The 26017-nt window shown below is 49.1% G+C and overlaps 1 protein-coding gene across 2 annotated transcripts in view; it reads left to right on the plus strand.

Moving 5' to 3' along the window:
- The first annotated feature begins 1865 nt into the window (after positions 1–1865).
- SELENOI (selenoprotein I) overlaps positions 1866–26017 on the plus strand; it is a 53956-nt gene continuing 29804 nt past the window's right edge. Inside the window, exon 1 of one of the 2 annotated variants that reach the window (XM_081188733.1) lies at positions 1866–2048. In XM_081188733.1, coding sequence (XP_081044859.1) covers positions 1992–2048 — 57 coding nt within the window. In that variant the 5' untranslated portion in view covers positions 1866–1991. Of the gene's footprint in view, positions 2049–12189; positions 12317–26017 lie in introns of those variants that run through there. The other variant, XM_081188732.1, reaches the window with a different exon arrangement.

The raw sequence follows: 26017 nt of genomic DNA on the forward strand, positions 1-26017 counted from the left end.
ATGGGCTCAGTGGCCAAGATCTTCGTTTTTTTGATGTTGAGCTTCAGACCATATTTTGCGCTCTTCTCTTTCACCCTCATTAAAAGGTTCTTTAATTCCTCCTCACTTTCTGTCATCAAAGTTGTGTCATCTGCGTATCTGAGGTTGTTGATATTTCTTCCGGCGATCTTAATTCCGGCTAGGGATTCATCCAGCCCAGCCTTTCGCATGATGAATTCTGCATATAAGTTAAATCAGCAGGGAGCTGTTATGGAACTGCAATTCCCATCATCCCTGAACACTCGTCTTGCTAGCTAGGGATGATGGGAGTTGTACTGCAAAAACAGCTGGAGACCCAAGCTTGGGAAATACTGCTCTAAAGCATTGCAATACTGTACAGTAGAAGCAGCGCCAATCAAAGCGCGCCACAAAGCCATCGGGTTGAAAAAAGACACAGATTAAAACCCAGTACTCGGGGCAGGAGACGCCGGGGAGGCCTGCGTGTTCCTAAAGGCTGGCAGGATGCCGATGGCGATGCGGGGCAAATCCCCTGGCATTTCATTTAAAGACTACTTGCAGAAATACTGTAAAATTAATGAATGTTAAAGGGATGTTGGATTGAAAATAAGCGGTTTTGGTAAAAAGATTAAGAATATGTGAATACGGATTGACAGTGGTTGAAAATATATAGTCATAATAGGTTAAGATATTGAGTAAAGATAAATGATAGAGGGTAAGGATTTGCTGAATTAATTATGTGAACTGGAATACAAAAAAGGGGGGTGTGAGGAGGTCAGGAAACAAGTAAATGAAATATAAGACATGAAAATATTGATTTCTTTTTATTTATTTATTTTTACTTTTTATGTATTTTGTCTTTGTATTTTTGTATCTCTTTTTCTTTTATTATTGTTATTCTTTTTTATTTCTTATTTTTAATTTTGTAACCTTTTATTGTCTGTAAAATTTCAATAAATATCATTTTAAAAGAAAATTCCCTGGCATTTCATCCAGAAGCGCCGCAGCAGAGGAAAGAGGGCAGCGGAGGGCAGAGGAGTGCGGAGCCTGGGCAGAAACGGAGGGAGAGCGCCCCTTCCGGCGGAGACAGGAATGGCGCTTAGGGCAGCGGGCGGCGGAATGACGGAGGCAGGGAGGCGGGCGCAAGTAAAGAACAGCCGCCCGCAGCCTCCAACCCGGCGCCTGCAGCCCTCCATAGGTTTCTCCCGCCCAATCAGAAGCTTCCAGGCAGAGTGGGTGGGCGGGAGCCGCCCATCAATCAATCAATAGGGAAGGCGGGCACCGAGAGAAATTAAAGGACCCGTATTGGACCCCAAAGCCAAGAGTGACAGCGCTCGGTACCAATTGGGCGCCGGAGGATCGCGCGCGTCAGAGGGTGCCGCCGTCCCGCCTATGCCGGCGACGGGGGAGGGAGGTGCCTCGGAGACGTCACGGGTGGGCCGCTCTCGCGACGCCGTCACGTGCCCAGAGGCGTCGTCGTCCGTTGCCTCTCACAAGATGGCGTCTCCTGAGCGAGGAGCCGCGGAGGGAGGGAAGGGAGCGCCTTGCTGACGTCACGGGGGCCGCTCTCGCGACGCCGTCACGTGCCCAGAGGCGTCGTCGTCCGTTGCCTCTCCCAAGATGGCTTCTCCTGAGCGAGGAGCCGCGGAGGGAGGGAAGGGAGCGCCTTGCTGACGTCACGGGGGCCGATCTCGCGACGCCATCACGTGCCCAGAGGCGGCGTCGGCGTCCGTTGCCTCTCCCAAGATGGCTCCGCGGGAGCGAGGAGCCGCAGAGGGAGGGCGGGGAGCGCCTCGCTGACGTCACGGGTGGGCTGATCTGCCGCGGGGGCGGGGCGAGGTACGGAAGCCGGCGAGGGCGGGCCGCGTTGCTCCTTCGCCAAGGCGGGCGCGCGCGCGCTGTGAGGGAGCTTGTGAGGGAGCTGCCCGGCGGCGCCTGTCACGGCGGCGAGGCGCGTCTCTCTCTCTCTCTCCCTCTCTCCGACAGCCTCCGCCATGGGCGGCTACGAGTACGTGAGCGCCGAGCAGCTGGCCGGCTTCGACAAGTACAAGGTGGGCGCGCTGAGGGGGCGGCGGGGGACCGGCTGGATGACCTTTGGGGACCCCTCTCCCTTCCCCGGGCTGCACGCGGGACCCGCCCTTCCTCTCAGGCGCCGGAGGGGCCTCCTCCTCCTCCCTCCCGGCCCTCCTGCCTTTCCCCTCACAGGGCCGGCATTGGAAGCCCCCCCCTCCCCTCTGGCCGGGCGCCTGCGGAACTCCCCGCTACTGCTCCCCGCCGGGCAGCAACGCCGGAGCGAGCGAGCGGCTGCCACGTGTTTGCCGGTTCTGACGTGCCCGGGCTGCAAGATGGGCAGAGCCGGTTGGGTGGCTCCTTCGTGCAGCTTCCACGCCGGCCTTCCGGGGTCTCCTCTTCTCTTCGGAAGCCGGAGGGGTGGGGGCGGTTAGGGGGTCAAGCGAGGGCCCGGGAGAGAGACCCTTTAACTGGACCGCGAAGCTCCCCGGGTGCGGCCTTGGGCCTCGCCGCCCGACCTCCTTCGCGGGGGTGTTGGGAGGGTGGAAGGAGGCGGCGGAGAATGCCCTGGACGCCCCCTGGAGCTCCTGGACCCCCGTCAGTTGATAGGATTCTAGAGTTGGGAAGGGACCCCCAAGGGTCATCTAGTCTGACCCCAGGCAATGCAGGAAATATACAGTGGTACCTCAGGTTACATACGCTTCAGGTTACAGACTCTGCTAACCCAGAAATAGTGCTTCAGGTTAAGAACTTGGCTTCAGGATGAGAACAGAAATCGGGCTCCAGCGGCGCGGCAGCAGCGGGAGGCCCCATTAGCTAAAGTGGTGCTTCAGGTTAAGAACAGTTTCAGGCTAAGAACGGACCTCCGGAACTAATTAAGTACTTAACCCGAGGTACCACTGTATGGGGATGTAGGTGGTGCTGTGGATTAAACCACAGAGCCTAGGACTTGCTGATCAGAAGGTCGGCAGACGGGGTGAGCTCCCGTTGCTCGGTCCCAGCTCCTGCCAACCTAGCAGTTCGAAAGCACCTCAGAGTGCAAGTAGATAAATAGGTACCACTCCGGCGGGAAGGTAAACGGTGTTTCCGTGCGCTGCTCTGGTTCGCCAGAAGCAGCTTAGTCATGCTGGCCACATGACCCGGAAGCTGTACGCCGGCTCCCTCGGCCAATAAAGCGAGATGAGCGCCGCAACCCCAGAGTCGGCCACGACTGGACCTAATGGTCAGGGGTCCCTTTACCTTTACCTTACCACTGTAATCAGATAGAATCGTAGGACAGATTCTCATTAATGATTCCCACGTTGGAAGAGAGTGTATGGGGGCAGCTGCAAGCGCATGAGAATCCTCTCCTGCAGTGAGCAAGGGGCAGCCTGCGCATGGTCTCCACACAGAGGACTTGTGACAACTTTTGGGTTATTCCGGTTTCTCCTTCTTAGCCCTGTGGTACCAAGGTTCTAGAGGGACCTTACACATCACCAAAGGGTCGACATGCGTTCTTCTCCTCCGTCCCCATCCCTGCTGTTATTTTAATTTTGCCAGACACGTGCTGACTGTCAGGGCTGCATCTGGTGAAAGAGCCATGTGGAAATAAATGGTGGAATTGCGAAATCTCAGTGGCTTAGTTCAGGCAATACCAAATGTTATTTCCTTTGGCAAGGAGCAGATTGCAGGGCGTGGCTGGTAGTTACAACTCGGTGGTGGAGCAGTCGCGGGTTCAATTCCCATCCTCTCCAAGTCTGGCTCAAAAAGACTCATTGTCCAAAGTCCTGCGAAGCCATCACCTGTCAGCTAGAGGAACAGTGATCATGACTCAGTATTTATATCCCACCTTTTTGGCAAGGAGCACAAGGTGGTGTACCTACTTCTCCCAATCTTATCCTCATGGCAACCCTGTGATATATAGGGTTGTTGTTTTTTATGATACATCATGGCCAAGGGGGTGTTTGAATCCTGCTCTCCCAGGTCATGGTCTGGCACTCTACCCACTACACCACACTGCCTTTCTTAGCAGTGTAGTGGCCAAACCACTCCTGCCTTTCCTCCCAATCTGGGAGCGGGGTAGAGATGCCTGTGAAACTCCAGGGCTGATCACCACCAACTTTTGCAGCTCCCAGGCTGCGAAGGAGGCTCAGATTAAATGAGTCAGGGGAGAACCATGTGTGCCACCTTGAGCTATTTGGAGAGGAAGGTGGGATAAAAATGTCACCCTGAGCATCTCGGAGCTCCTTGGCTGAGTGGCAGCCAAATGGGCGGCTTCATTTTCCCAGGGAAAGGGCGACTGGAGTCTTGCTTGGCAGCCATGTGGCTGAGACACCTGGAGCACATTGCCCAAGAGAGGACCACACAGGCTAGCTGCAGGCCTCCTGCTCTTGTTGGAAAATGAGATTGGGCTGGGGCTTCCTTAGGCACAAACTGTCCAGGGGCAAAGGCAGGCTGTCACCCATTTTTTATCTTTGTGAACAAGGCTAGTCAAAAATTGTGCATCCCTGTAAATGAGTGGTTTGAGTGGAGGAAACCATTTCAGTTTGCAAAACAGACCCAGTAGTGGGGTTTTCCTACGAATATCCGTTACTCTCCTGATGATATTTTAGGATGGGGGTTGGTGAAATACGGGGGGGGACGACGTGTAACCAACTGCTTCTCTGTGTCCCCAGTCTGCTCCCCCCTTCTCTTTCTCTTTCCCCCCAAAAACCGCTTCCCGTTCTTCCTGTTTCCATCCTCCCTGCTCACAAAGGCGAGGCCCAGCATAAATGTTTGTCGTCAGAGGTTAAAATTCATGCTGCCCTGTGCACGGTGGTTTTGCTCAATGCCCCCTCGCTTTTCTCTCCTGCTGTCGTCCCCTTGAAGCAAGCACATTTATATGCAATTCTTAATTTTTCTGGTGCTTTGGAGGGTCGGAGGAGTGTTTTCTTGTTTTTCTGGTTGTTTTTTACGTCTTTAAATCTTGGGGTAGAATGCCTCTGTCTTTCCTTTCAGTAGGGCAGTTTTGCAGTCAGAACGGCTGGCCGGTCACCATGGTTCTGCAGTCCGTTGGGACTTTGGTTTTCTGCACAGATCATTCCTCTGAAAATCCGCCTCTGAGTGGTCACCCACATCACGTTCAGTTTGCATAGTCGTAGTTGCTGAACCTTAGGCGTAGGAAGGCACCGTGTCTTGTCTGTGGTACAGCTCGCCCCCTTAGGAATAAACCTTTTTGCTTCCATCTGCACCTTTCTGCCATATGTGAGACTCAAATGGTCAGACTTCCTTTCTCTAATAGAAGCTGGTTCAATAAGAGACAGAGATTTCCCAGTTTTGAATATTGCTCCGTGGTGCCGACACGCTTAGCTGCATGTCTTGCAATTTTTGTCGATAGCTGTGGATTTGGAGTGGCCTGATTATTACTAGCTTAACTTGAGGGGGCCGAGTCACCTTAGATTTTTGAATTGCTCTTGAGAGTTATAGGAATGAACTGATTATCTGAGAGGCAGCCTTTTTTGGGGGGGACACACAGCCTCTTTGTCAACAGGAGGAGCTCATCTTCTCCAGGCTAAACATGCCCAGCTCCCTTAGCCGTTCCTCATAAGGCATCGTTTCCAGGCCTTTGACCATTTTGGTTGCCCTCCTCTGGACAAGGACACTGACAAACTGGAACGTGTCCAGAGGAGGGCAACCAAAATGGTCAAAGGCCTGGAAACGATGCCTTATGAGGAACGGCTAAGGGAGCTGGGCATGTTTAGCCTGGAGAAGAGGAGGTTAAGGGGTGATATGATAGCCATGTTCAAATATATAAAAGGATGTCACATAGAGGAGGGAGAAAGGTTGTTTTCTGCTGCTCCAGAGAAGCGGACACGGAGCAATGGATCCAAACTACAAGAAAGAAGATTCCACCTAAACTTTAGGAAGAACTTCCTGACAGTAAGAGCTGTTCGACAGTGGAATTTGCTGCCAAGGAGTGTGGTGGAGTCTCCTACTTTGGAGGTCTTTAAGCAGAGGCTTGACAACCATATGTCAGGAGTGCTCTGATGGTGTTTCCTGCTTGGCAGGGGGTTGGACTCGATGGCCCTTGGGGTCTCTTCCAACTCTATGATTCTATGATTCATGTCTGCATCTTAGATCGTGAGACGAACCCTGCAGGATCACACCAAAGGCCCACCTGGTCCAGAATTCTGTTTTCTGGTATTCAGAGACATGACACTAGAGCTCATAAATGGCCATTATGAGTACAGTAGTAGCTTTTGATAACTTTAGCCTCCATGATGCTCCTTAAACCATGTTTACCAGATTTTTTTCAATGAATCCGGGGACACTTTTTTTTTCTTAAGCTGAGTAGCAACAGGGAGTCAGTAGTGGGTAAGGGATGCAGGTGGTGCTGTGGGTTAAACCACAGAGCCTAGGACTTGCCGATCAGAAGTTCGGCGGTTCGAATCCCCGCGACGGGGTGAGCTCCTGTTGCTCGGTCCCTGCTCCTGCCAACCTAGCAGTTCGAAAGCACGCCAAAGTGCAAGTAGATAAATAGGTACCAATCCGGCAGGAAGGTAAACAGCGTTTCTGTGCGCTGCTCTGGTTCGCCAGAAGCGGTTTAGTCATGCTGGTCACATGATCTGGAAGTTGTATACCATCTCCCTCGGCCAGTAAAGCGAGATGAGCACTGCAACCCCAGAGTCGGCCACGACTGGACCTAATGGTCAGGTGTCCCTTTACCTTTACCTAGCAACAGGGAGTCAGTAGTGGGCATGGTGAGGCAAAAGACCCTGGGCCCAAGCACACATGCATATTGTATAAAGGTACAAATCCCTTCTTTCGCACCCTGTGAAACAAAAATGCGCAGAGTTTTTTTAAAAAAACTGGGCAATGGCCACCCGCCCACAACTCTTGAGCCTCCCCCACATCAGTCAAAACAAAGGGGGAAGGAGATCTATACTGCCAGACGTCCCTGGTTCCCCTTCCGCAGTGGCAGCGGGAGTCAGCAGCCCGTAGCCAGCCTGGTAGTGCAGTTGGCTCTGGCTGGCTGCAGGAGCTGCTCACTGCCATGGCGCCCCCCATTTTTCCTCACCGGAAGTCCTCGTATGATGTGTTATGCACAAGACACGTCATATGGGGATTTCTGGCGAGGAAAAGTTGCAGATACCACAGCAGCGAGCAGCTCCTGAAACCAGCCAGAGCCAACTGCGCTTCCAGGCTGGCTCCAGGCTGCTGACTGCCGCTGCCACATTTCCTGGGGACAGATTTGCAAATCTGAAGACATTCCGGGGACGGAATTTGTCCGGGGACAGATTTGCACATCCGGGGAGTGTCCCCAGGAACTGGGGATGTCTGGTAACCCTACCCTAAACGTCTTTTTAAGCCATTGAAGTTGATGGTGGTTGCGACATCTTAAGAGTATCAGATTCCATAGTTTAGCCGTGTATATATTATGTGAAGAAGGTTCTCTGATCATTTTGGTTGCCTTTTTTGCACCTTTCCCACCTTCTATATTCTAATATCCTTCTTAGATGCAAGAGCCAGAATCAGTGAATTGGATCAGAAGCAGATTCAAAGGTCTCTCGACTCTGAATAATCACAGTGCTACAGCCTGTCAAAACCCTTTTCTCCCTGTCAAAACAGGCTAACCACCTAATTGTAGTTTCTGTGGGGCTTCAGTTTTGATTTCCAAGAAAGCAAATAACAGGAGACCTAGGAACTTTAAGCTGCCTGAGGACAAAATCAGATATATTTTTCAGTTAGGAAATTGGAGCTTATAACTGTGATGGTCACGAAGAAAAAACAGATAATGTGTAGACAATTTCCGTTGAAGGTGAAGGCTGTCCGGATTAAACTTTCATTAGACACACAACACAGTTGTTTGTCCCTCTCTCCTGACCTCATTTTCATTGGTTTCGTTGCCAGGGAAAATACCCAAAAGCCTGTCTAGAAAGATTTATATAGCTCCTGCCCCAACCCATATTGGGGCAGCCGGAATAATACTTTCACAAGGATAAGTCAGTGCACATGCACACAGATTTAATAATTCATCCTGTTAACAAAACCTGATTTCTGGAAAATCTGAATATTTATTCTGTAGTGATTATAGCAGACCATAACTCAGTCGGCAGAGATGTGCATGTTTCTGGAAATTTTGAATAAGACACTTTCTGGAAAATTTTCTAATAATCCTAAATCAGAAACCAACTAGCATGTCTAGATTATTTATAATTCAATGCTTCCCTCATCCAACCCCACACACATTCATAAATCACATTAATGCGCAATATATATTGAATGCTTTCAAGGGTTGGTCACCTGGAAAAATGAATCACAACTTTCAGATTGTCCAACTTGACTGCTGTACTTTTTTATTATTATTTAACGAATTAATTTCACAAAACAAGGCATTTCTTAGAAGTGGAACATGTTATTTGGTAAAACGAGGTACCGGTAATGGAAAAATTTCCAGCCCTTTCACTGGTGCTCAAGTTACTCTGTTGATTTTTTGCCACTAAATTGCATTGTGGTTTAATGAGGGGTGCAGGATTCCCTCCCCACCAGCTCCCCCCTGTGTCTGCTGTGGGGTAGAAGCTTGCCCCAAGCAGATGAGGCTGTGCAGCCTCCTTTGCAATTGACTCGAACGCTGCAAGATTCAATTAAAGAGCTGATTCCAGGTTTTCCTGTTGGAGCTTAAACTGAATACTCATACGAGGTTATCCTGGGGACACCGATCTGATGGTCTTTAATTGCAACAGCCCCATCGAACTCCACTGTTGACAGCAGCATGGGTGGCAGCCCAGGCTTGTGCTACTCAGAGTAGACTCCTTGAAATTAATATACATGACTCCCAATCGAAATAATACAGTCCCGACCCGCAGTCTTACAATCTAAAACCCACAGCACACAAGGAAAAAGGAAGAGGGCAGGATGAGGAAAATTAAAACTCAGACACCAGATTCTAAACCAGCAGTCGGCAAGGTTTTTGTGGCTTGGGCCGGTTCACGGTCCCGCAGATGGCGCGGTGGGCAAACGCTATTTCTAGCGCGGAGGAGGCATGCACAGCTTCTCATTGGCTCCAGGAGCTTCCTGCAGCCAACGGGAAGCCGGCCAGTGTCACGGAAGGCAGTCCCCGTGCCAGTTTAGCGCGGCACACGGGAGCTGACCAAGCTTGTGGCCCGTGGGCCTTAGGTTGCTGACCCCTGTTCTAAACACTTGCTCCGATAATGATCTGCTGGCATAGTTGTGCTGCTCTTGTGTTCGAATCCTGCTTGTGGACTTCCCTTTGGGACATCTGCTTGGCTGCTGTGAGAACAGGATGCCGGACTACATGGGCCATTGGCCTGGAGCAGGACGCTCCTTTTATGTTCTTAAGTGAAACTTCCTGGTAGCAAAACAGCCTTCTAGAGCAGACACCCCAGTGCTTGTCTCTTCCGGAGGCCCCTTTTCCTGTCGGAGCCGAGGTTGGATTGTAGAGCTCTGCTGCCTTTTTTCTTCAGGGGTTCTAGGTAAGCAAGGAATTTCCCTGCCCTCTCATGCACGCCTTTGCACGCTCCCCGAAACAAGGAGGCATTGTGCGGCAGCCCTGGCTTCTTAACGTTCAGAGTCCAAGCTGGAGCTGCGTGAGGCTCACGCTGCCGTCCTGTGACCCTGGCTCTCTGGATCCTACTTCTTCTCCAGGATGCAAAGTCCTCCACTCTTCCGGTTTCCAGCTCGATGCCTCTGGGTGGAGAGTTTAAGGGGAGCGATCAGTTCGCCTCATTCACTTGGACATGAGAACAAGCTGTTGCTGGAACGAGTGGGAGGTTTCCGAGAAGCCAAAGCGGAGCTGAATGCTGTGTTAAACGATGGCTTTTCATGGGGCAGCTTTTGCCTCTTATTATTAGGAAGCATATGGAGAACACCAAGATAAGGATGTGGCAACAATACCTTAAGCTTCTCATGCCCTGGTATCTGTGTTCTCCGTTCAGTCCGCACCCCAAAATCTGTGTGCGTTTGACATGTTTTTATTAGGTTGTGTTACTGGAAAGCTGTTTGCTTAAGTCAAGCAATTCCTAAGCAATCAAATAATTATAATGACTAACTTGTAGCAGAGCAAATTCAGTGTATGTCTTCTCACCTTTCCTCCCGAAGGTATGTGCACTTTGGCCCCAGGTATATGAGGCTGGGTATATCACAACAGCTGAAAACCTGTTCGTTGTCAGGGCTCATGCCTCGGCTGAATTGGGGCACCAAGCTTTTGCCTTTTAAGAGCTGGGAATCTTTTAGCAAGAGGAAAGGGTGGAATCGTGGAGCTGCAGAGTTGGAAGGGACCCCAAGGCTCATAAAGTCTGACCCTCTCCTCCTCCATGTATTTGTCTAATGCTCTTTTAAAGCCATCGAGTTTGGTGGCCATGCTTGCCTACAGGAATGCACTGCTTGAATACATTCTTTTATCTGTCCTGAGCCTTCCAGCATTCAGCTTCACTGGAGCTGATGGGAATTAGGAGTCCCAACAACATTTGGAGGGATGCACAGTTCCCTCTTCTGCATTGTTGTTGTTGTTTAGTTGTTTAGTGGTGTCTGCCTCTTCGTGACCCCCTGGACCAGAGCACGCCAGGCACTCCTGTCTTCCACTGCCTCCCGCAGTTTGGTCAAACTCATGCTGGTAGCTTCGAGAACACTGTCCAACCATCTCGTCCTCTGTCGTCCCCTTCTCCTTGTGCCCTCCATCTTTCCCAACATCAGGGTCTTTTCCAGGGAATCTTCTCTTCTCATGAGGTGGCTTCAGGATCTGTCCTTCCAGTGAGCACTCGGGGCTGATTTCCTTCAGAATGGAGAGGTTGGATCTTCTTGCAGTCCATGGGACTCTCAAGAGTCTCCTCCAGCACCAGAATTCAAAAGCATCTATTCTTCGGCGACCAGCCTTCTTTGTGGTCCAGCTCTCACTTCCATACATCACTACTGGGAAAACCAGAGCTTTAACTATACGGACCTTTGTTGGCAAGGTGATGTCTCTGCTTTTTAAGATGCTGTCTTCTGCATTACAGTGATGCTAAACACAACACTTCGGTGGCCATTTCTGGCTTTGGAGACATTGTTTACTCCTCTTCAACTATGGAGGCAATCCTACAGCTGCATTGAAACTAGAAGCTCTGGCCTGTGTGAGAGAGGCCGAGAATAACCTAAGCCTCTGAGCCTGGCCACTTCAGTGATATTCTAGACCTTTTTAGAAGGAAACCTGTCTTTGGTTTCTGGATATACGAGGGCTGGGCCAACATGCAGGCTGAGTAATGGCTCAGTAAGGCATAAATCATTGTTCACTTAGGAACATAGGAATCTGTGTACATGGTGGACGGATGCCAGGGAAAGCAGCACAAAAACAAATTCTGAAACGGCACCGTTTTTGTAGGAACAGGAAGCTGCCTTATACAGATGAAGGATATTCCCAGATCCACCTGCCTTGACCCTGGGACCTTCAGCGAAGCAGATGCGCTCCTGCTACTGCCCTTGGTGAAGGGAAGAAGGAGCAGGATGACAGTACTTCGGAAAGATACACAAGGGACACTTGCCGTCTGGTTGTATTAAAGCCGCAAACATAAACATTGAATTAAGATGCCCATCCCATAATATCAGACATACGGGGCTGGCTTGTGGCTGCTGCATTTCTTACAGTTTACTACTGCAATCTCATATACGGCACTCTTAACTTTCCCCTGGGATCTGCAAGACTAAAAATAATTTGCTCCCCTAAGCGTGCTACCTTTATGTTCAGCAAAACAACTGTCAGCTGGTTTGAGAAAAGGGCGCTCAGTAGGAGGAATCCTCTCCTATCCTGTCCTCTCCAAACCCAGGAAGGTGTTAACGTACATGAAGTCGCGTTGGCTGTAGGATTTCATCTCAGTTTGCAGTTCAGAGAAGGTCATGTGTGTCTCCACCACCAAGCAAGTTATTTTGATGTGGAGCTTATTTTGATGGAGTTATTTTGATGTGGAGCAAATCATTGTGGGATTTGTAGTTGGTGTAAGGATAAAAGCAGGTGGCGGGGGGAGAGAAGAGAACCACGTAGTCTATGTGTTGGGATTACTGGAAATCCTGACTTGTTTTTAGTGAGAGGAAGGAGGAAGTTATAAAGGGGAAAGATGGTGCAGTGATGGATAGGTGAGAGTCTTGTGGCGAACGGAGTGAGGATCCCAGGACTGTGGAACTGGCGCACAGTGGCAAATAGAAATTGCTCTTTTTTAAAATATGCTTGACCTGTGGTGCAAGATTTCCAAGGAGCAGCATCCTTTGGTCTGCAGGAGGGAAAAGGATGAGACGTTGGCAGCCACCCTGGCACCTGGACAGCAGGAAGCTAGGATGGAGATTGCAAGCACAGTTTAAGAACGTATGAACTGCTCTAGGGCAAACATATCACACATTCACATCTGAAAGCAAGGCTTCTGGGTGCTTGGGTGTGGTTCTGTGTTTGGGGGCAGGAGGGCGGTGGATGCGTGGGTAAGCAAGAATCCCAAAGACTTGGGAGGAGGGAAGATTATATCGTGATGCAATGGCTGATAGCTGGGGAAGGAGATTGGGTCAGGGACTGCCTCTTTTGTAACTTTTGGTTACAGGTAGCTGTTGGCAATGTTGCAGGTGTTTCTTGAAGCTCACCTGGGGTTGAAAGCTAGCCAGGAAGGTTGGGCAGGGCCACTTTACCTGCAACTCAAGGAGCAAGCTGGGGATTGGCATGCGCTGTATTGAGGTTAGGGGACATGGGTGGCGCTGTGGGTTAAACCACAGAGCCTAGGGCTTGCCAAGCAGAAGATCAGCGCTTCGAATCCCCGCGACGGGGTGAGCTCCCGTTGCTCGGTCCCTGCTCCTGCCAACCTAGCAGTTTGAAAGCACATCAAAGTGCAAGTAGATCAATAGATACCGCTCTGGCGGGAAGGTAAACTGCGTTTCTGTGCGATGCCCTGGTTTGCCAGAAGCGGCTTAGTCATGCTGGCCACATGACCCGGAAGCTGTACTCCGGCTCCCTCGGCCAATAAAGCGAGATGAGCACCGCAACCCCAGAGTCAGCCACGACTGGACCTAATGGTCAGGGGTCCCTTTACCTTTATCTTGAGGTTATAATTGAGGTATCCCATTCCTCACCAATAATAGTTCAGCTGCATTGTGTAATGTACTGCAGACCCAGGCAGTGACCACCCAGGCAGTGGTCAACATGGGTTTTGAGGGAGGGCAGGGTGGTCATAGAGATGATATGATTGCATCAGCCTATTGACTTGACTTCCTTTTGGTGATTTTGTGTGTGTCCTTCTGGGGGTCATGTGGCCAGCTGTCATGGGCCCTTGCGAGTTAAAGCTGCTTGCAGCCGGCTTCTCCATCCTAGGCCCCCACAACATGTGCTAGGAAAGAGTTTAGGCCCTGCAGGGCGATCGGGTGGGTCCTTCTCAGTTGCCCTGCCTGCGCTTTGGAGATGCATTTGTCTCCTTTCCTGGTGACATTCCAAGATGAAGTGTTTTGTCCTGGCAAGCCTTTGGTTGGCTCTTAGAGTCTGTTCTTGTTTGACTTTTCTGGCAGCCTGTTTCCTTGGCAGTACAGTGGTGCCTCGCAAGATGAAAAGAATCCGTTCTGTGATTCTCTTCGTCTAGCGGTTTTTTCGTCTTGCGAAGCAAGCCCATTGAAGGATTAGCGGATTAGCGCTATTAACGCTATTAGCGGCTTATCTGCTGATCGGATCAGCTGATAAGCGGCTTAGCGGCTTAGAAAAAGGGGGGAGGGGAAAAAACCAGCAGGAACTCGCAAGACATTTTCGTCTTGCGAAGCAAGCCCATAGGAGATTCGTTTTGCAAAGCACCTCCAAAACGGAAAACTCTTTCGTCTAGCGAGTTTTCCGTCTTGCGAGGCATTCGTCTTGCGGGGCACCACTGTATTTGATTTATATTGTCTGCTGTCTCCTGGGAATTTTTTGTAGTGTGCCTCTTTATTGACGTGTGTGCGTCTTTCATCTTCTTGTGAGCCACTTTGAGTGCCTCATGTGGAGCAGGGATATAAACCAGGAGTGAGGAACCTGTGGCTCTCCAGATAATGCTAGACTACAAATTGTAGCAACTCCCTTCATGTGTGAAAAGGATCTGGGGGTCTTAGTAGACCACAAGCTTAACATGAGCCAACCATGTGATCCAACACCAAAAAAAAGTGAATGCTATTCTAGGCTGTATCAACAGATGTTGAGTGTCTGTATCAAGGAAAGTGATAGTACCGCTCTCTTCTGCCTTAGTCAGACCTCACCTGTAGTCCTGGGTCCAGTTCTGGGCACCACAATTTAAAAAGGATGTGGACAAGCTGGAAGGTGGGCAGAGCAGGGCAACCAAGAGGTTCAAGGGTCTGGGAACTAAGCCAAATGAGGAGTGGTTGAAGGAGCTGGGTATGTTTAGCCTGGAAAAGAGGAGACTGAGAGGAGATAGGATAGTCATTCGAAAGGCTTCCCCAGGGAAGATGACGCGAGTTTGTTGTCTCCTGCTCCGGAGGATAGAACCCAAACCAATGGCTACTAGTTGCAAGAAGGGAGATTCTGACTAAACCCCGGGGATAATTTCCCGACAGTCCGAGCTGTTTGACAGTGGAACGGTCTCCCTCGGGAGTTGGTGGACTCTGTTTCCCTGGAGGTTTTTAAGCAGAGGTCGGATGGTCACCTGTCATGGAACCTTCAGTTGAGATCCCTTCACTGCAGAGGGTTAGGCTGCACAATTTCATGGTCCTTTGGTGAGCCTGGCTGGGGCTGATGGGAACTGCAGTGCCGCAATGACTGCAGAGGAACAGGCCAGGGAATGCTGGTCGTGGCTTCCCAGGGTTTCTTTCCAGGGACTTTTCTAGCACTACCTGGATATTGTTCCTACAAGGGTGACTAGGAGGCTACCTGTTGTTGAGTCAGAGCACTGGTCCGTCTAGCGCAGCACTGACTTGCAGTGGGTCTCTGGGGCTTCAGACAAGGAATCTGCCTGGAGATGGTGTGGGTTGAACCTGAGTGTGATTCAGGCACTCCACCCACTGAGCAATGCACCTTCCCTGGGGAAGCATTCTTAGATGAGCAGGCAGCCAGAGGTGCATTGCAGTAAACTGCCCTTTTCTTGCTAAGTGAGCTGTAATTAGCTGGGCAGCCTGGCTGACTTTTAATTTATGAGCAGATCTGCGCAGGTGACTAGCACCTCCCCACCATTCTCCTCTGACTTTCTGGGGGCCCATTTGGGAAATTCCTTTTTGCGTGTTGCAAGATCGCTACTTTCCCAAATTGGGTGCAAAGTGTGAAACATCCCGCGTGATGTTTTCAGGACTAAGCTACCAGACTTTTGAAAGTCTGTAACCAGAGAGGGGTTTTGTTTTTGTTTTTTTTTGGGGGGGGGTGTTCCGGTGCTCAGAGAAGGGAGGTGATTGGGACATTTCTCACTCTTCTTGTCCCCCTCCTTGCCTCTCTTGAGCCCAGCCCATCTGCCTCCATCTCCTTGAACAGAATAGTACCGGTTTCCGGAATTGATTTTGTACACTAATATCCTGCCTCTTCCTTCTGTCGGTAGGCAGCTTGCTGCCTCTTATTTATTACTGTCTAGCCACAGTGTTTGCTCTGTCCTGCCTTTCATTGAATACATGCGCCCAGGAAGGTTTCTCAAACAGAGCAGGAACAATAAGTGCACAACAAGCAGACTGTGGAACAATAAAATGGTCTGTAGTGTCATTAAGCATGCATAGTTCAAGTTGGTTAACTGCATGCTGGGATAAAGCTGTCTTTGTTGCCCGCCGAAAGGCAGGCAGCGAAGGATCCTGGGTGGGCCCCGTTGTGCTGGGAAGGCAGGCAGGAAGCCTCCATCTCCATCATTCTCCCTCCAGCAAACTTGAAAAAGCAAAAGCAATAAGGACATTTCATTAGAGAGGGACAAGGGCAGGCATAGGCAAATTCGGCCTTCCAGATGTTTTTGGGACTACAACTCCCATCATCCCTGACCACTGGTCCTGTTAGCTAGGTATGATGGGAGTTGTAGTCCCGAAACATCTGGAGGACCGAGTTTACCTATGCCTGGACAAGGGGAATGCCACTCTGAAACCAAATTGGACGGGGATGATAAGTACTGTGTACTGTTCTGGTCTCCTCACCTCAAACAAAGACATTAAAGACCTGGGAAAGGCTCCGAAAAGGGGAAGCAAAATGATCAAGGAGATGGAGCAACTGGTGTTGTTTTGTTGTTGTTTAGTCATTTTGTCGTGTCCGACTCTTCGTGACCCCCTGGACCAGAGCACGCCAGGCACTCCTGTCTTCCACTGCCTCCCGCAGTTTAGTCAAACTCATGCTGGTAGCTTCGAGAACACTGTCCCACCATCTCGTCCTCCATCGTCCCCTTCTCCTTGTGCCCTCCATCTTTCCCAACATCAGGGTCTTTCCCAGGGAGTCTTCTCTTCTCATGAGGTGGCCAAAGTCTTGGAGCCTCAGCTTCAGGATCTGTCCTTCCAGTGAGCACTCAGGGCTGATTTCCTTCAGAATGGAGAGGTTGGATCTTCTTGCAGTCCATGGGACTCTCAAGAGTCTCCTCCAGCACCAGAATTCAAAAGCATCCATTCTTCAGCGATCAGCCTTCTTTATGGTCCAGCGCTCACTTCCATACATCACTACTGGGAAAACCAGAGCTTTAACTATATAGTTAAAGCAACTGGTGAGCAAATGTTAAAATGTTTGCAGAGGACCCCTGCAGAGTGTTTGGTCAAATTCCTCCCCCACTTGCGGCCCACAAATAGCGAGGAGAGTTTTGGCTCACCCCTGGTATAAGCTGCTCTTCTGAGAAGCTCCGGGTAGCTGCTTAGCTTGACTATTTCCCTGTAATTGCGCTGTGCTTGCTATTTCCGCGTGCAGCACATTGCAATTGTGTCATTTTTTGTATTTGTAGCTTCCTTGCAGGAGGGACCTGTTTTCTTGCTGACCTGTCTTAAGGTCACCTGGTGAGTTCGTGGCTGAGGAGGGGAGGAGAGCCACAGTTTACCCGCATAAAAATCTCAAACTTGACACGCCATGCTTGCTCCATCATCAGTTCACCTTTAGGTTGGGAAACAATTTGGGGCATCTCCTGAGGAAGCTGGACCTCAGTGACGTTGGGGGGCTGCTAGAACTGCTGTGTGTGCGTGGATGCAGAAAGGAGCAGGTAATACAGGAGTTCAACAAAACTGGCGTCCTCCTCAGCTTGCATGTGCAGTCCTTTCCTCCGGGTCGAGAGATGAGCCAGGAGCTGTTCAAGGTCTCCTGCTCTGCTTCGCTGCAGTTTGCTCAGGGAAATACCTTTGATCATCGTGGAAACTGAATGATTTCCACGTAGGAACTTCAAATATTTGTTTTGTTTCAGTGGCTGACAAAACGGAGATTAAATTTTAACAGTCAGGCATCGCAGCTCCTGCCTCCATCAGGTCCTCTGACGTGAATCAAAGGATGCTGTTGCCAAGGTGATTTTAGTTTAGATTTTGCTGCAACCTGCCAGAACCCAAACTTGTACGAAGCCCCCAAGCAGGATGGATTTGATTTAAATGAAATCGATTTAAATCACAATTTAAATCACTAGTCAGTAAGACTTGATTAAATTCATTTTTTTGCAGAAAGGTTCAACCTTGCTGGTATAATCTTAATATTTACAACCAGATGAAGGTTTTGTTTTTGGAGTCATAAATTTTCAGAGTAGTTTTTACAGTTATATCAAAAATTACTGATTTGGTTATACCATTAGAAATACATAGACAGATAATTCTGAAATTATTGTTTATATTTAGACAACCTTTCTGCTGTACTTTATTGGAGAAAAATAACCATTTCCTTAATAACAATTGAAACAATTTATTTAACTAAAACAACCCCTCCTGCCTCTTTTCCAGGAGGCGGCCAGCTCTCTGAGTGTCTGCCCCTTGTGTTGGGCTCTGAGAAGAGGCTGGGAGTTCTGAGTGTCCTTCGCGCTCCTCTGCCCATTGGTTTCTCTCTGCCTGAGCAGAAGGAGATTGTCTTGGATGTGGCACTGAGCGCCACTGAACTGCTGTCCCAGGGAACAGGGTGGCCCACTTTGTGGTTGCCGTGACAACCGTGGCGCTGTCCCAATACGTTATCGGCCTGGCGCACGTGGCAGGACACAATATTGATCTGCTTTTTCTCAGGCAGGGAAGAGGGAAGGGTGTTGGAAAGCGGAGAATTTTAACACGCAGTCCTTTGTCATTGTCAGAGCAGTGTCAAGGTTTAGGCTAACAGCAGCCTTTTTCCTCTGCAAGGGGTGAGGGGACTTGTTAGGATGGTCTGGATCCGATGGCTGATGGATCCAGATGTATTTCAGAGGACTCTGGGCTGGGAGATTTTCCATCTGATGTGGCTGGTGCTTCTTTCAGAGTTGCCGTGTGGGATGTGAAGACGACTGTAGCCGTTGACGTGATTATATATTGCAGTCTATTCTGTTAAAATTTAAGTTCCGTTGAGTTCAAATTCTAACCTCATAATTACAATCTAAGAAATGAAGGAAGCAATAAAAATACAGTTGGAAATAAATATGAACACAGTGGTACCGCATGTTGCATAACCTCCTGGTCACAGAATCTTTGGGTTACATCCACGGCAAACCTGGAAGTGTATACTTCCGGCTTTTGCCGCATGCGCAGAAGCGCTCTGCATGCCATGTGCATGTGCAGATGCAGCGCCTCTAGTTACGGATGGCTGCCCGAAGCCCGGGGTGCGCAGCGCTGCACTCCCCGGGCTTCGGGCTGCAGGCTGCTATCCGCAAGCCTTCGGAGCCTGGCGGGAACTCCCGCCGCGCTCAGAAGGCTTGCGGATAGCTTCCTGAAGCCTGGAGAGTGGGAGCCTGCATTCGCTCAATAGGATGTACACACATTTCCCCTTCATTTTTGGAGGGGAAAAAGTGCGTCCTATAGAGTGAAAAATATGGTAAATACAATATACTCCCATAGAGACTAGCTTACACTGCGTTTAAAACCAAAATCGCATTTGGGTAGAAACTGTTTCTCAGGCGGCTGGTCCTAGTCTTTATAACCCTGTACCTTCTTCCAGAAGGCAGTAGCTGAAAGAGATCATTTCCATGGTGCGCACTATCCTGCGCTATCTCTCTAGCTTTCTTATGGCACCTGGAAGCATAGATTTGATCCAAGGTGGGAAGAGTGCACCCAATTATTCTCCCCGCAGTCTTTACAACCCTGGACAGCATTGTTTTTCCCCTGCCCGTGCAGCTCCCAAACCACACACACACACCACGTTTAGTGCAGTTCCATTAGTGGAGGTGTCCTGGGTGTTATTTGACCCGGTGCTGTTGGCTGTCTTTCGATGGTTGAGGCCTGAGGATGTGGGAAAGGCAGTTGGACGTGTTTGGCTGGTGGCTACCTGCCAATGACACTTGGACCGGTTAGGTTTTTGCAGCACATTCTCTGCAACGTAATTTTTGAAAACAGCTTAGAAACATAAGCTGATCGAAAAGAGGGGAGTGGTAGATATGATCTGCTTGCAGGTTTCCCGTAATGGGCATCTGGGTGCACCACTGGCCTGATCCAGCAGATGCTCTTCTTGCATTCAGCAGGACCTGAACACAAGAACATTCTTGATGCCCCACACCCACTGTGGTTTCCAGCAACTAGTATTCATAAGCATTGCTCTTTATGATGTGGTTGCTTCATTTTGTGTCCTGGGGGTTTGGGTTGGGTGTTCATCAATATGCGGATGACACCCAGCTCTACCTCTCTTTCAAATCAGAACCAGTGAAGGTGGTGAAGGTCCTGTGTGAGTGCCTGGAGGCGGTTAGAGGATGGATGGCGGCTAACAGATTGAGGTTGCATCCTGACAAGACAGAAGTACTGTTTTGGGGGGACAAGGGGCGGACAGGTGTGGAGGACTCCTTGGTCCTGAATGGGGTAACTGTGCCCCTGAAGGACCAGGTGCGCAGCCTGGGGGTCATTTTGGACTCACAGCTGTCCATGGAGGCGCAGGTCAATTGTGTGTCCAGGGCAGCTGTTTACCAGCTCCATCTGGTAAATAGGCTGAGACCCTACCTGCCCACCAACTGTCTCACCAGAGTGGTGCATGCTCTAGTTATCTCCCACTTGGACTACTGCAATGCGCTTTACGTGGGGCTACCTTTGAAGGTGACCCGGAAACTACAACTAATCCAGAATGCAGCAGCCAGACTGGTGACTGGGAGCGGCCGCCAAGACCACATAACACCAATCTTGAAAGACCAACATTGGCTCCCAGTACGTTTCCGAGCACAATTCAAAGTGTTGGTGTTGACCTTGAAAGCCCTAAACGGTCTCGGCCCGGTATACCTGAAAGAGCATCTCCACCCCCATCGTTCTGCCCGGACACTGAGGTCCAGCTCCGAGGGCCTTCTGGCGGTTCCCTCACTGAGAGAAGCCAAGTTACAGGGAACCAGGCAGAGGGCCTGCTTGGTGGTGGCGCCCGCCCTATGGAACACTCTCCCACCAGATGTCAAAGAGAAGAACAACTACCAGACTTTTAGAAGACATCTAAAGGCAGCCCTGTTCAGGGAAGCTTTTAATGTTTAATAGGTTGTTGTATTTTAATACTTTGTTGGAATCCGCCCAGATGGGCGTGGTATAAATTATTATTATTATTATTATTATTATTATTATTATTCCCAGTTGGAAGGATGAAGGGGTATTTTTTTAAAAAAATTAAAGGGTTCTGGGGGAAGGGCATTATTTTTGAGGGGTTTGTGATTATTTTGGCTCTGTGTGCCATCTAAAACTCTGCAAGCACAATAACATACTATGAAACGCCTTGGGAGCATGTGACTCCTTCTTTGGAGGTCTTTAAGCAGAGGCTTGACAACCATATGTCAGGAGTGCTCTGATGGTGTTTCCTGCTTGGCAGGGGGTTGGACTCGATGGCCCTTGTGGTCTATTCCAACTCTATGATTCTATGACTCCTGGTGTGGTCAACTCAGGGCCCACCAAGCATCTGATACATGAAACTCAAGTTCCTCCAGGTTGCTAGTAGTCATACTCAGTAAGATATAAATACTTTCTTGGGCAGTATCCAGACCAGTCAAGCTGCCTCCTTGCAACTGTGGGTTGACTGAGTTCATGTTGCCCCCGGTATCCTCTCCTCTGCTCACTCCGAGATGTGTTGGTCCACTGGGATAAAAACAAATTAAACCATCAACAGGATAATGTTCCCTGAGGAGGACCAGCTCAAAGCTACAAAGTAGGTTGGAAGACACAAGATCCACCCACCTTGGAAGACTGGCAGATGCAACTAATAGACTACATGGAGATGGCAGAGATGACTGGCAGAATCTGAGACCAGGGAGAAGAGTCAGTGGAAGAAGATTGGGGGAAATTTAAAATCTATTTGCAGAAATATTGTAAAATTTCTGAATGTTGATGACATTGAAATGAATTGCGGGGGTTCTAGTAACAAGATAAAATCTAAGATTAAACCAACAACAGATAAATTAATGGGCTATGAATTTGCTGAACCAACTTTGAAAAGGGATACAAGGACGGGGGACGCGAGGAAGTCAGGAGAATATGTGAATTTAAGATCTAAAATTAAGAAAGAAGGAATTTTTGTGTTTTTCTTATATGTGCTTTTTCTTTTTACTATTAGTTTCTAATGTACGTATTTTTGTATTTTTATGCTTAATGTGTGTATTGTTGTATTTTGTAGTATGTATTTTGTGTTTTTATTTTCTTCTTGTCCTTGTCTTTGTATTTTTTTCTATATTTTGTAAAATTTAATAAAAAAAACAATATCCCCCCCCAAAAAAAAAACAAAGCTACAAAGTAGGTAGCAAGCTTCGAAGAACTCATCTCCATTTTATGTTCAATAAAGATTATTGGGCTTGAGGGCATGGTAAGAAAAAGAAGCCCCCAGTATTGGCCAAGGTGTCATTTCAGAAATATAGGAAATGTCATTTCAGAATTAAAATGAAAGATGTTCTTTCTTGGCTCATGACTATGGTCAGCATTCAGCTCTAGGTTTTACTTGGCATATACCAGGACCAGTGGTCAGGGATGATGGGAATTGTTGTCCCAAACATCTGGAGGGCCAGTTTGCCTGTGCCTGGTGTAAACCCACTGACAATGCATCTAGCGAGGGCCTTCCCAGATAGCTCAGACGGCAGAGCATGAGGCTCTTAACCTCAGGGTTGTGGGTTCGGGCCCCACATTCAGGGCGAAAACAATTCCTGTACTGTGACCCTCATGGTTCCTTCCAACTCTACAGCGTGATGTGATTCTACATTAATTTCAGTGGGTGCATTCTGAGTAAACCTTAGTTGAATACCACCCGTTGTATATATGGGATGGGAGCCTGATATGCATGTGGGACAGGCTCCATGTAGCAAGCTGGTGCTTGCCTCCCCCTCAAAAAAAATGAATGGTTGGGTCCTGGCCAGCAGATTCACATTGCATGGTGCTAAACTGCTTCAGCGAGCAGAGTGGTACAGCCATCCACTTAATGAACTCAGGACGCAAGGGAGAAACGTGCTAAGAGGAAGGCACACTTGGCAAATCCACACCGTGATCAACTCCTGCCCGGAAACCAATGTCCCCACTGTGGAAGGACATGTGGATCCAGAATTGGCCTCCGCAGTCACTTATGGACTCACTTTTAAAACCGTGTTTATGGAAGACAGTTTTACTCGGAAAGAAGGGATCGCCAAAGTAGAAGTATAACCAAGGAGCCTTTCAGTCCATATTTGTGGCAGACCAGTTTGCGTTGACACCGGCTTGCAGGATCAGTGGCTCTGACTCAGAGCATTCTTAGAAAACACTAAGGATATGGGAATGCTGGCAAAGAATTGTATCACGGAAGCTCTGAAGAGCTGGTAGGACTTGTCAAGGCTCCCAGTTGAGTGATCCTCTATCTGCGTTGCGTGAAAGTTCAGGCAGGCTGCCTAGACGCAGCATCCTTCAGACAAGGGTGAGCTGGGATGCAAGCTCTCCCGTCTATTTCAGGATGAACGCTTGGCATTTCTGTGGCGCACTTCAGGTTATTTCTGTAATCCTTAAAACACTTCCGTAAGGCAGACAAGTGCTCTCAGTCATTTTGAGTGGATATGCAATGGTGGTATACCCGCCTTAGGAGAGAGAACGCAAAAGCACTTCATGGTATGGCAAGTCCTGCTGGGCATGTTCAAACCCTTAAGTGTGCCTGAAGTGGCTCCTTGGATCATGGCCACAGAGAGCTTGCCACATCCAATAAAAATATTCTCATTTATTCCCTTCCTCCCCCTCCCCACCCCTGTGTGTGTGTGAGAGAAAGAGATGTGGCAATGTAATTTGTCAATGGCTTCCATATGAAAGAAATAACCTGAAATGGTTAAAGGTATGACCTCTCAGTGGAGGTGTTTTTTTTTGGGGGGGGGGCAAGGATTATATGGAGAAATCTACTTCAGAGGTTTTCTGTTTGCAGCTATTTTACTTTTACTTCTTTTACGCCTAGACATTCCATTGTTGTGCCCATAACCGGGGTTTAAGGTGCCATTTAGTTCCTAGCTACCATATCTCAGAAACTGAGATATGGGGTCCCTTCCAACTCTACAATTCTATGGTTCTATCAGTATGGCTTGAAGGATGAGTAGCAGCAGCCTGGCAATTCTCAAGAGGTTGTACAGAACTACTACTTAAGTTTTCTCACACAGAGGCCTGTAATGAAATCAGTTTGTGGTCTTCTCCTACCTGGGGCAAGGTTCGGACCACCTTGGCTGTTCCTGACATACCTAGAGCTTCAACACAGGGAAAGCAGCCCATGTAGACACCATTCCTTTGCTCTCTGCAGTCCTGGAAAGAAATCTTTGCTTTTGCCTTGTCAAAAGCCTTGATCCTAAGAAGAACCTTGTGCAGCTGGATCAAACCAAAGGCCTGTCTAGTCTTCCTGCTTCCCACAGTGACTGAGAAGAAGACCATAAGCAGGGCATGAACGCAACAGCACTCAGTGGAAAAGGAGGATTGTGAAGACTCAAACCTTGGCTTTCAAGGCTAAATTAATTTTTATTTAGCATGTTTTTTATGCTGATTTAGAAAGCATTTCAAACAGTTGGAAAGCAAAGTGCAATCCATTAAAAAATGACAAGCAGTGAAATCTACCGTATTTTTTGCACCATAACACTCACTTTTTTCCTCCTAAAAAGTAAGGGGAAATGTCTGTGCGTGTTATGGAGGGAATGCCTACGGGTGGCATGCCTACGGATTTTCCTCCTCTAAAAACTACGTGTGTGTTATGGTCGAGTGTGTGTTATAGAGCGAAAAATACGGTAAAACTGTCTGACAGACGGCAAATAAAGAGCAGCAGGTTTCATCCCTGATACGGGCCAGCAAAAAGGGCCTCTTTCTGAAAGATCCAGCAGAGCAAACCTATTTTTGCAGGTCTCCGAAAAAGAGGAGAAACAAAAATGACAGGTAGCCGCAGTGATATGGCACACCTTTTATTAGGACCATCTACATTTTTGCACAATAGTGAGCAAGGTTGAACCAAGGTGACTCTGGAGTGTGAATCTAAATGGAGCCACAATTGAAGCCATTTCCCAGGCAGAGCTTTGAATGGAGGGGATTGGCTCAGTCCAGAATCTGCATTTCAGCGGCGTTGACTGCTCTGCCTGCCCTCCTCCTCTGGGATCCAAGCGGAATGATTAAAGTCTTGCGGCTCAGGCAGTCTGAAGCCTTTGGTGTGCTTCTGCAATGCGCACAAAGGACGGAGAGCTGGGAATGGCTTTCCCTCGAGCTTGCCACTTGGCAGCCGCTGCCGCCTCTTGCTGACATGTTAGGAGGCCAGCATCATGTGCTGCAGCCCCAGAGAAAAACGCCACAGGGCTTTGAGCAGGGCCTTGCAGGCAAGTACCGTCTTCTCCCCATCTGGCTGCCTTTGGGAAGAAAGGGAATCCAGCAATTTCTCCCCTAGGGAAGAGGAGGCTCCCTCTTTCACATGGGTCAGTTGCATTGCATCAGGTGTGGGTTGCCTCTGTGCAAGCAAATTGAATTCTGGTGCTGGAGGAGACTCTTGAGAGTCCCATGGACTGCAAGAAGATCAAACCTCTCCATTCTGAAGGAATTCAGCCCTGAGTGCTCACTGGAAGGACAGATCCTGAAGCTGAGACTCCAAGACTTTGGCCACCTCATGAGAAGAGAAGACTCCCTGGAAAAGACCCTGATGCTGGGGAAGATGGAGGGCACAAGGAGAAGGGGATGACAGAGGATGAGATGGTGGGACTGTGTTCTTGAAGCGACCAGCATGAGTTTGACCAAACTGTGGGAGGCAGTGGAAGACAGGAGGGCCTGGCGTGCTCTGGTCCGTGAAGTCATGAAGAGTCAGACACATGTTCTGCAGGCAAAAGCCAGTGATGCCTGATGAGGTTATGGGGCAGAGCTGAACCTAGTTGTACCTGGGGAGGCCAGAGAGTGGCGTCTGGCTGTGCAAAGATGGGCTGGATGTGGGGATGCAGCAGGCAGAACAAATGACATTAGCTGTGGATCTTGCACAGCAAGCTTTGCACCCCATAATTCCTCCTCCTGCACAAGACTGTCTCCCTCCTCTTTGGAGCACCCTGGCTCCTTGAAATTGTATAATTCAGCAACCTCTGGCTTCTGAAACTTCATCAGGCCACACACACATTTCAGTCCCAGGTTTCCATCCAAAGGGACAAGAAACCTGCCTTGGAAATGCGGAGTTTCTTGGAAATCCTGCATCCTAGCCAATGTGCATTGTTTGCCAGCAGCTATAGAAGGGTTGCGTGTATTAATATAGTTCCAAGCAGGTTTAGAATGAAGGCCAGACCTGGAGCAGTTTCAGTTCTGTGTTGGAAAAAGAAAGACTGGAGCCAGTGGGAACTTGTTTTGGGCTGTTTGCAGTGGTCCTCTCTTAAACTCCAGATACACGAGGGGCACAAAGTAAAGGTGTCACTCTTGCAAATGTTGTTTAGTCGTTAGTCGCAAATAGTCTAATTATTTTTACAGGAACAGATCCCTAATAAGGGTAGTGCACATCTGCCACAATCCAGACCTACTATCAAATGCAAAATGTTTCATAGTTTAGCATCCCCCTCATGGGTACCCCTTTCTAGCTCAGAGC

This window comes from Podarcis bocagei (genome assembly GCF_964188305.1).
Source record: "Podarcis bocagei genome assembly, chromosome: 3".
Classification (NCBI taxonomy): Eukaryota; Metazoa; Chordata; class Lepidosauria; order Squamata; family Lacertidae; genus Podarcis; species Podarcis bocagei.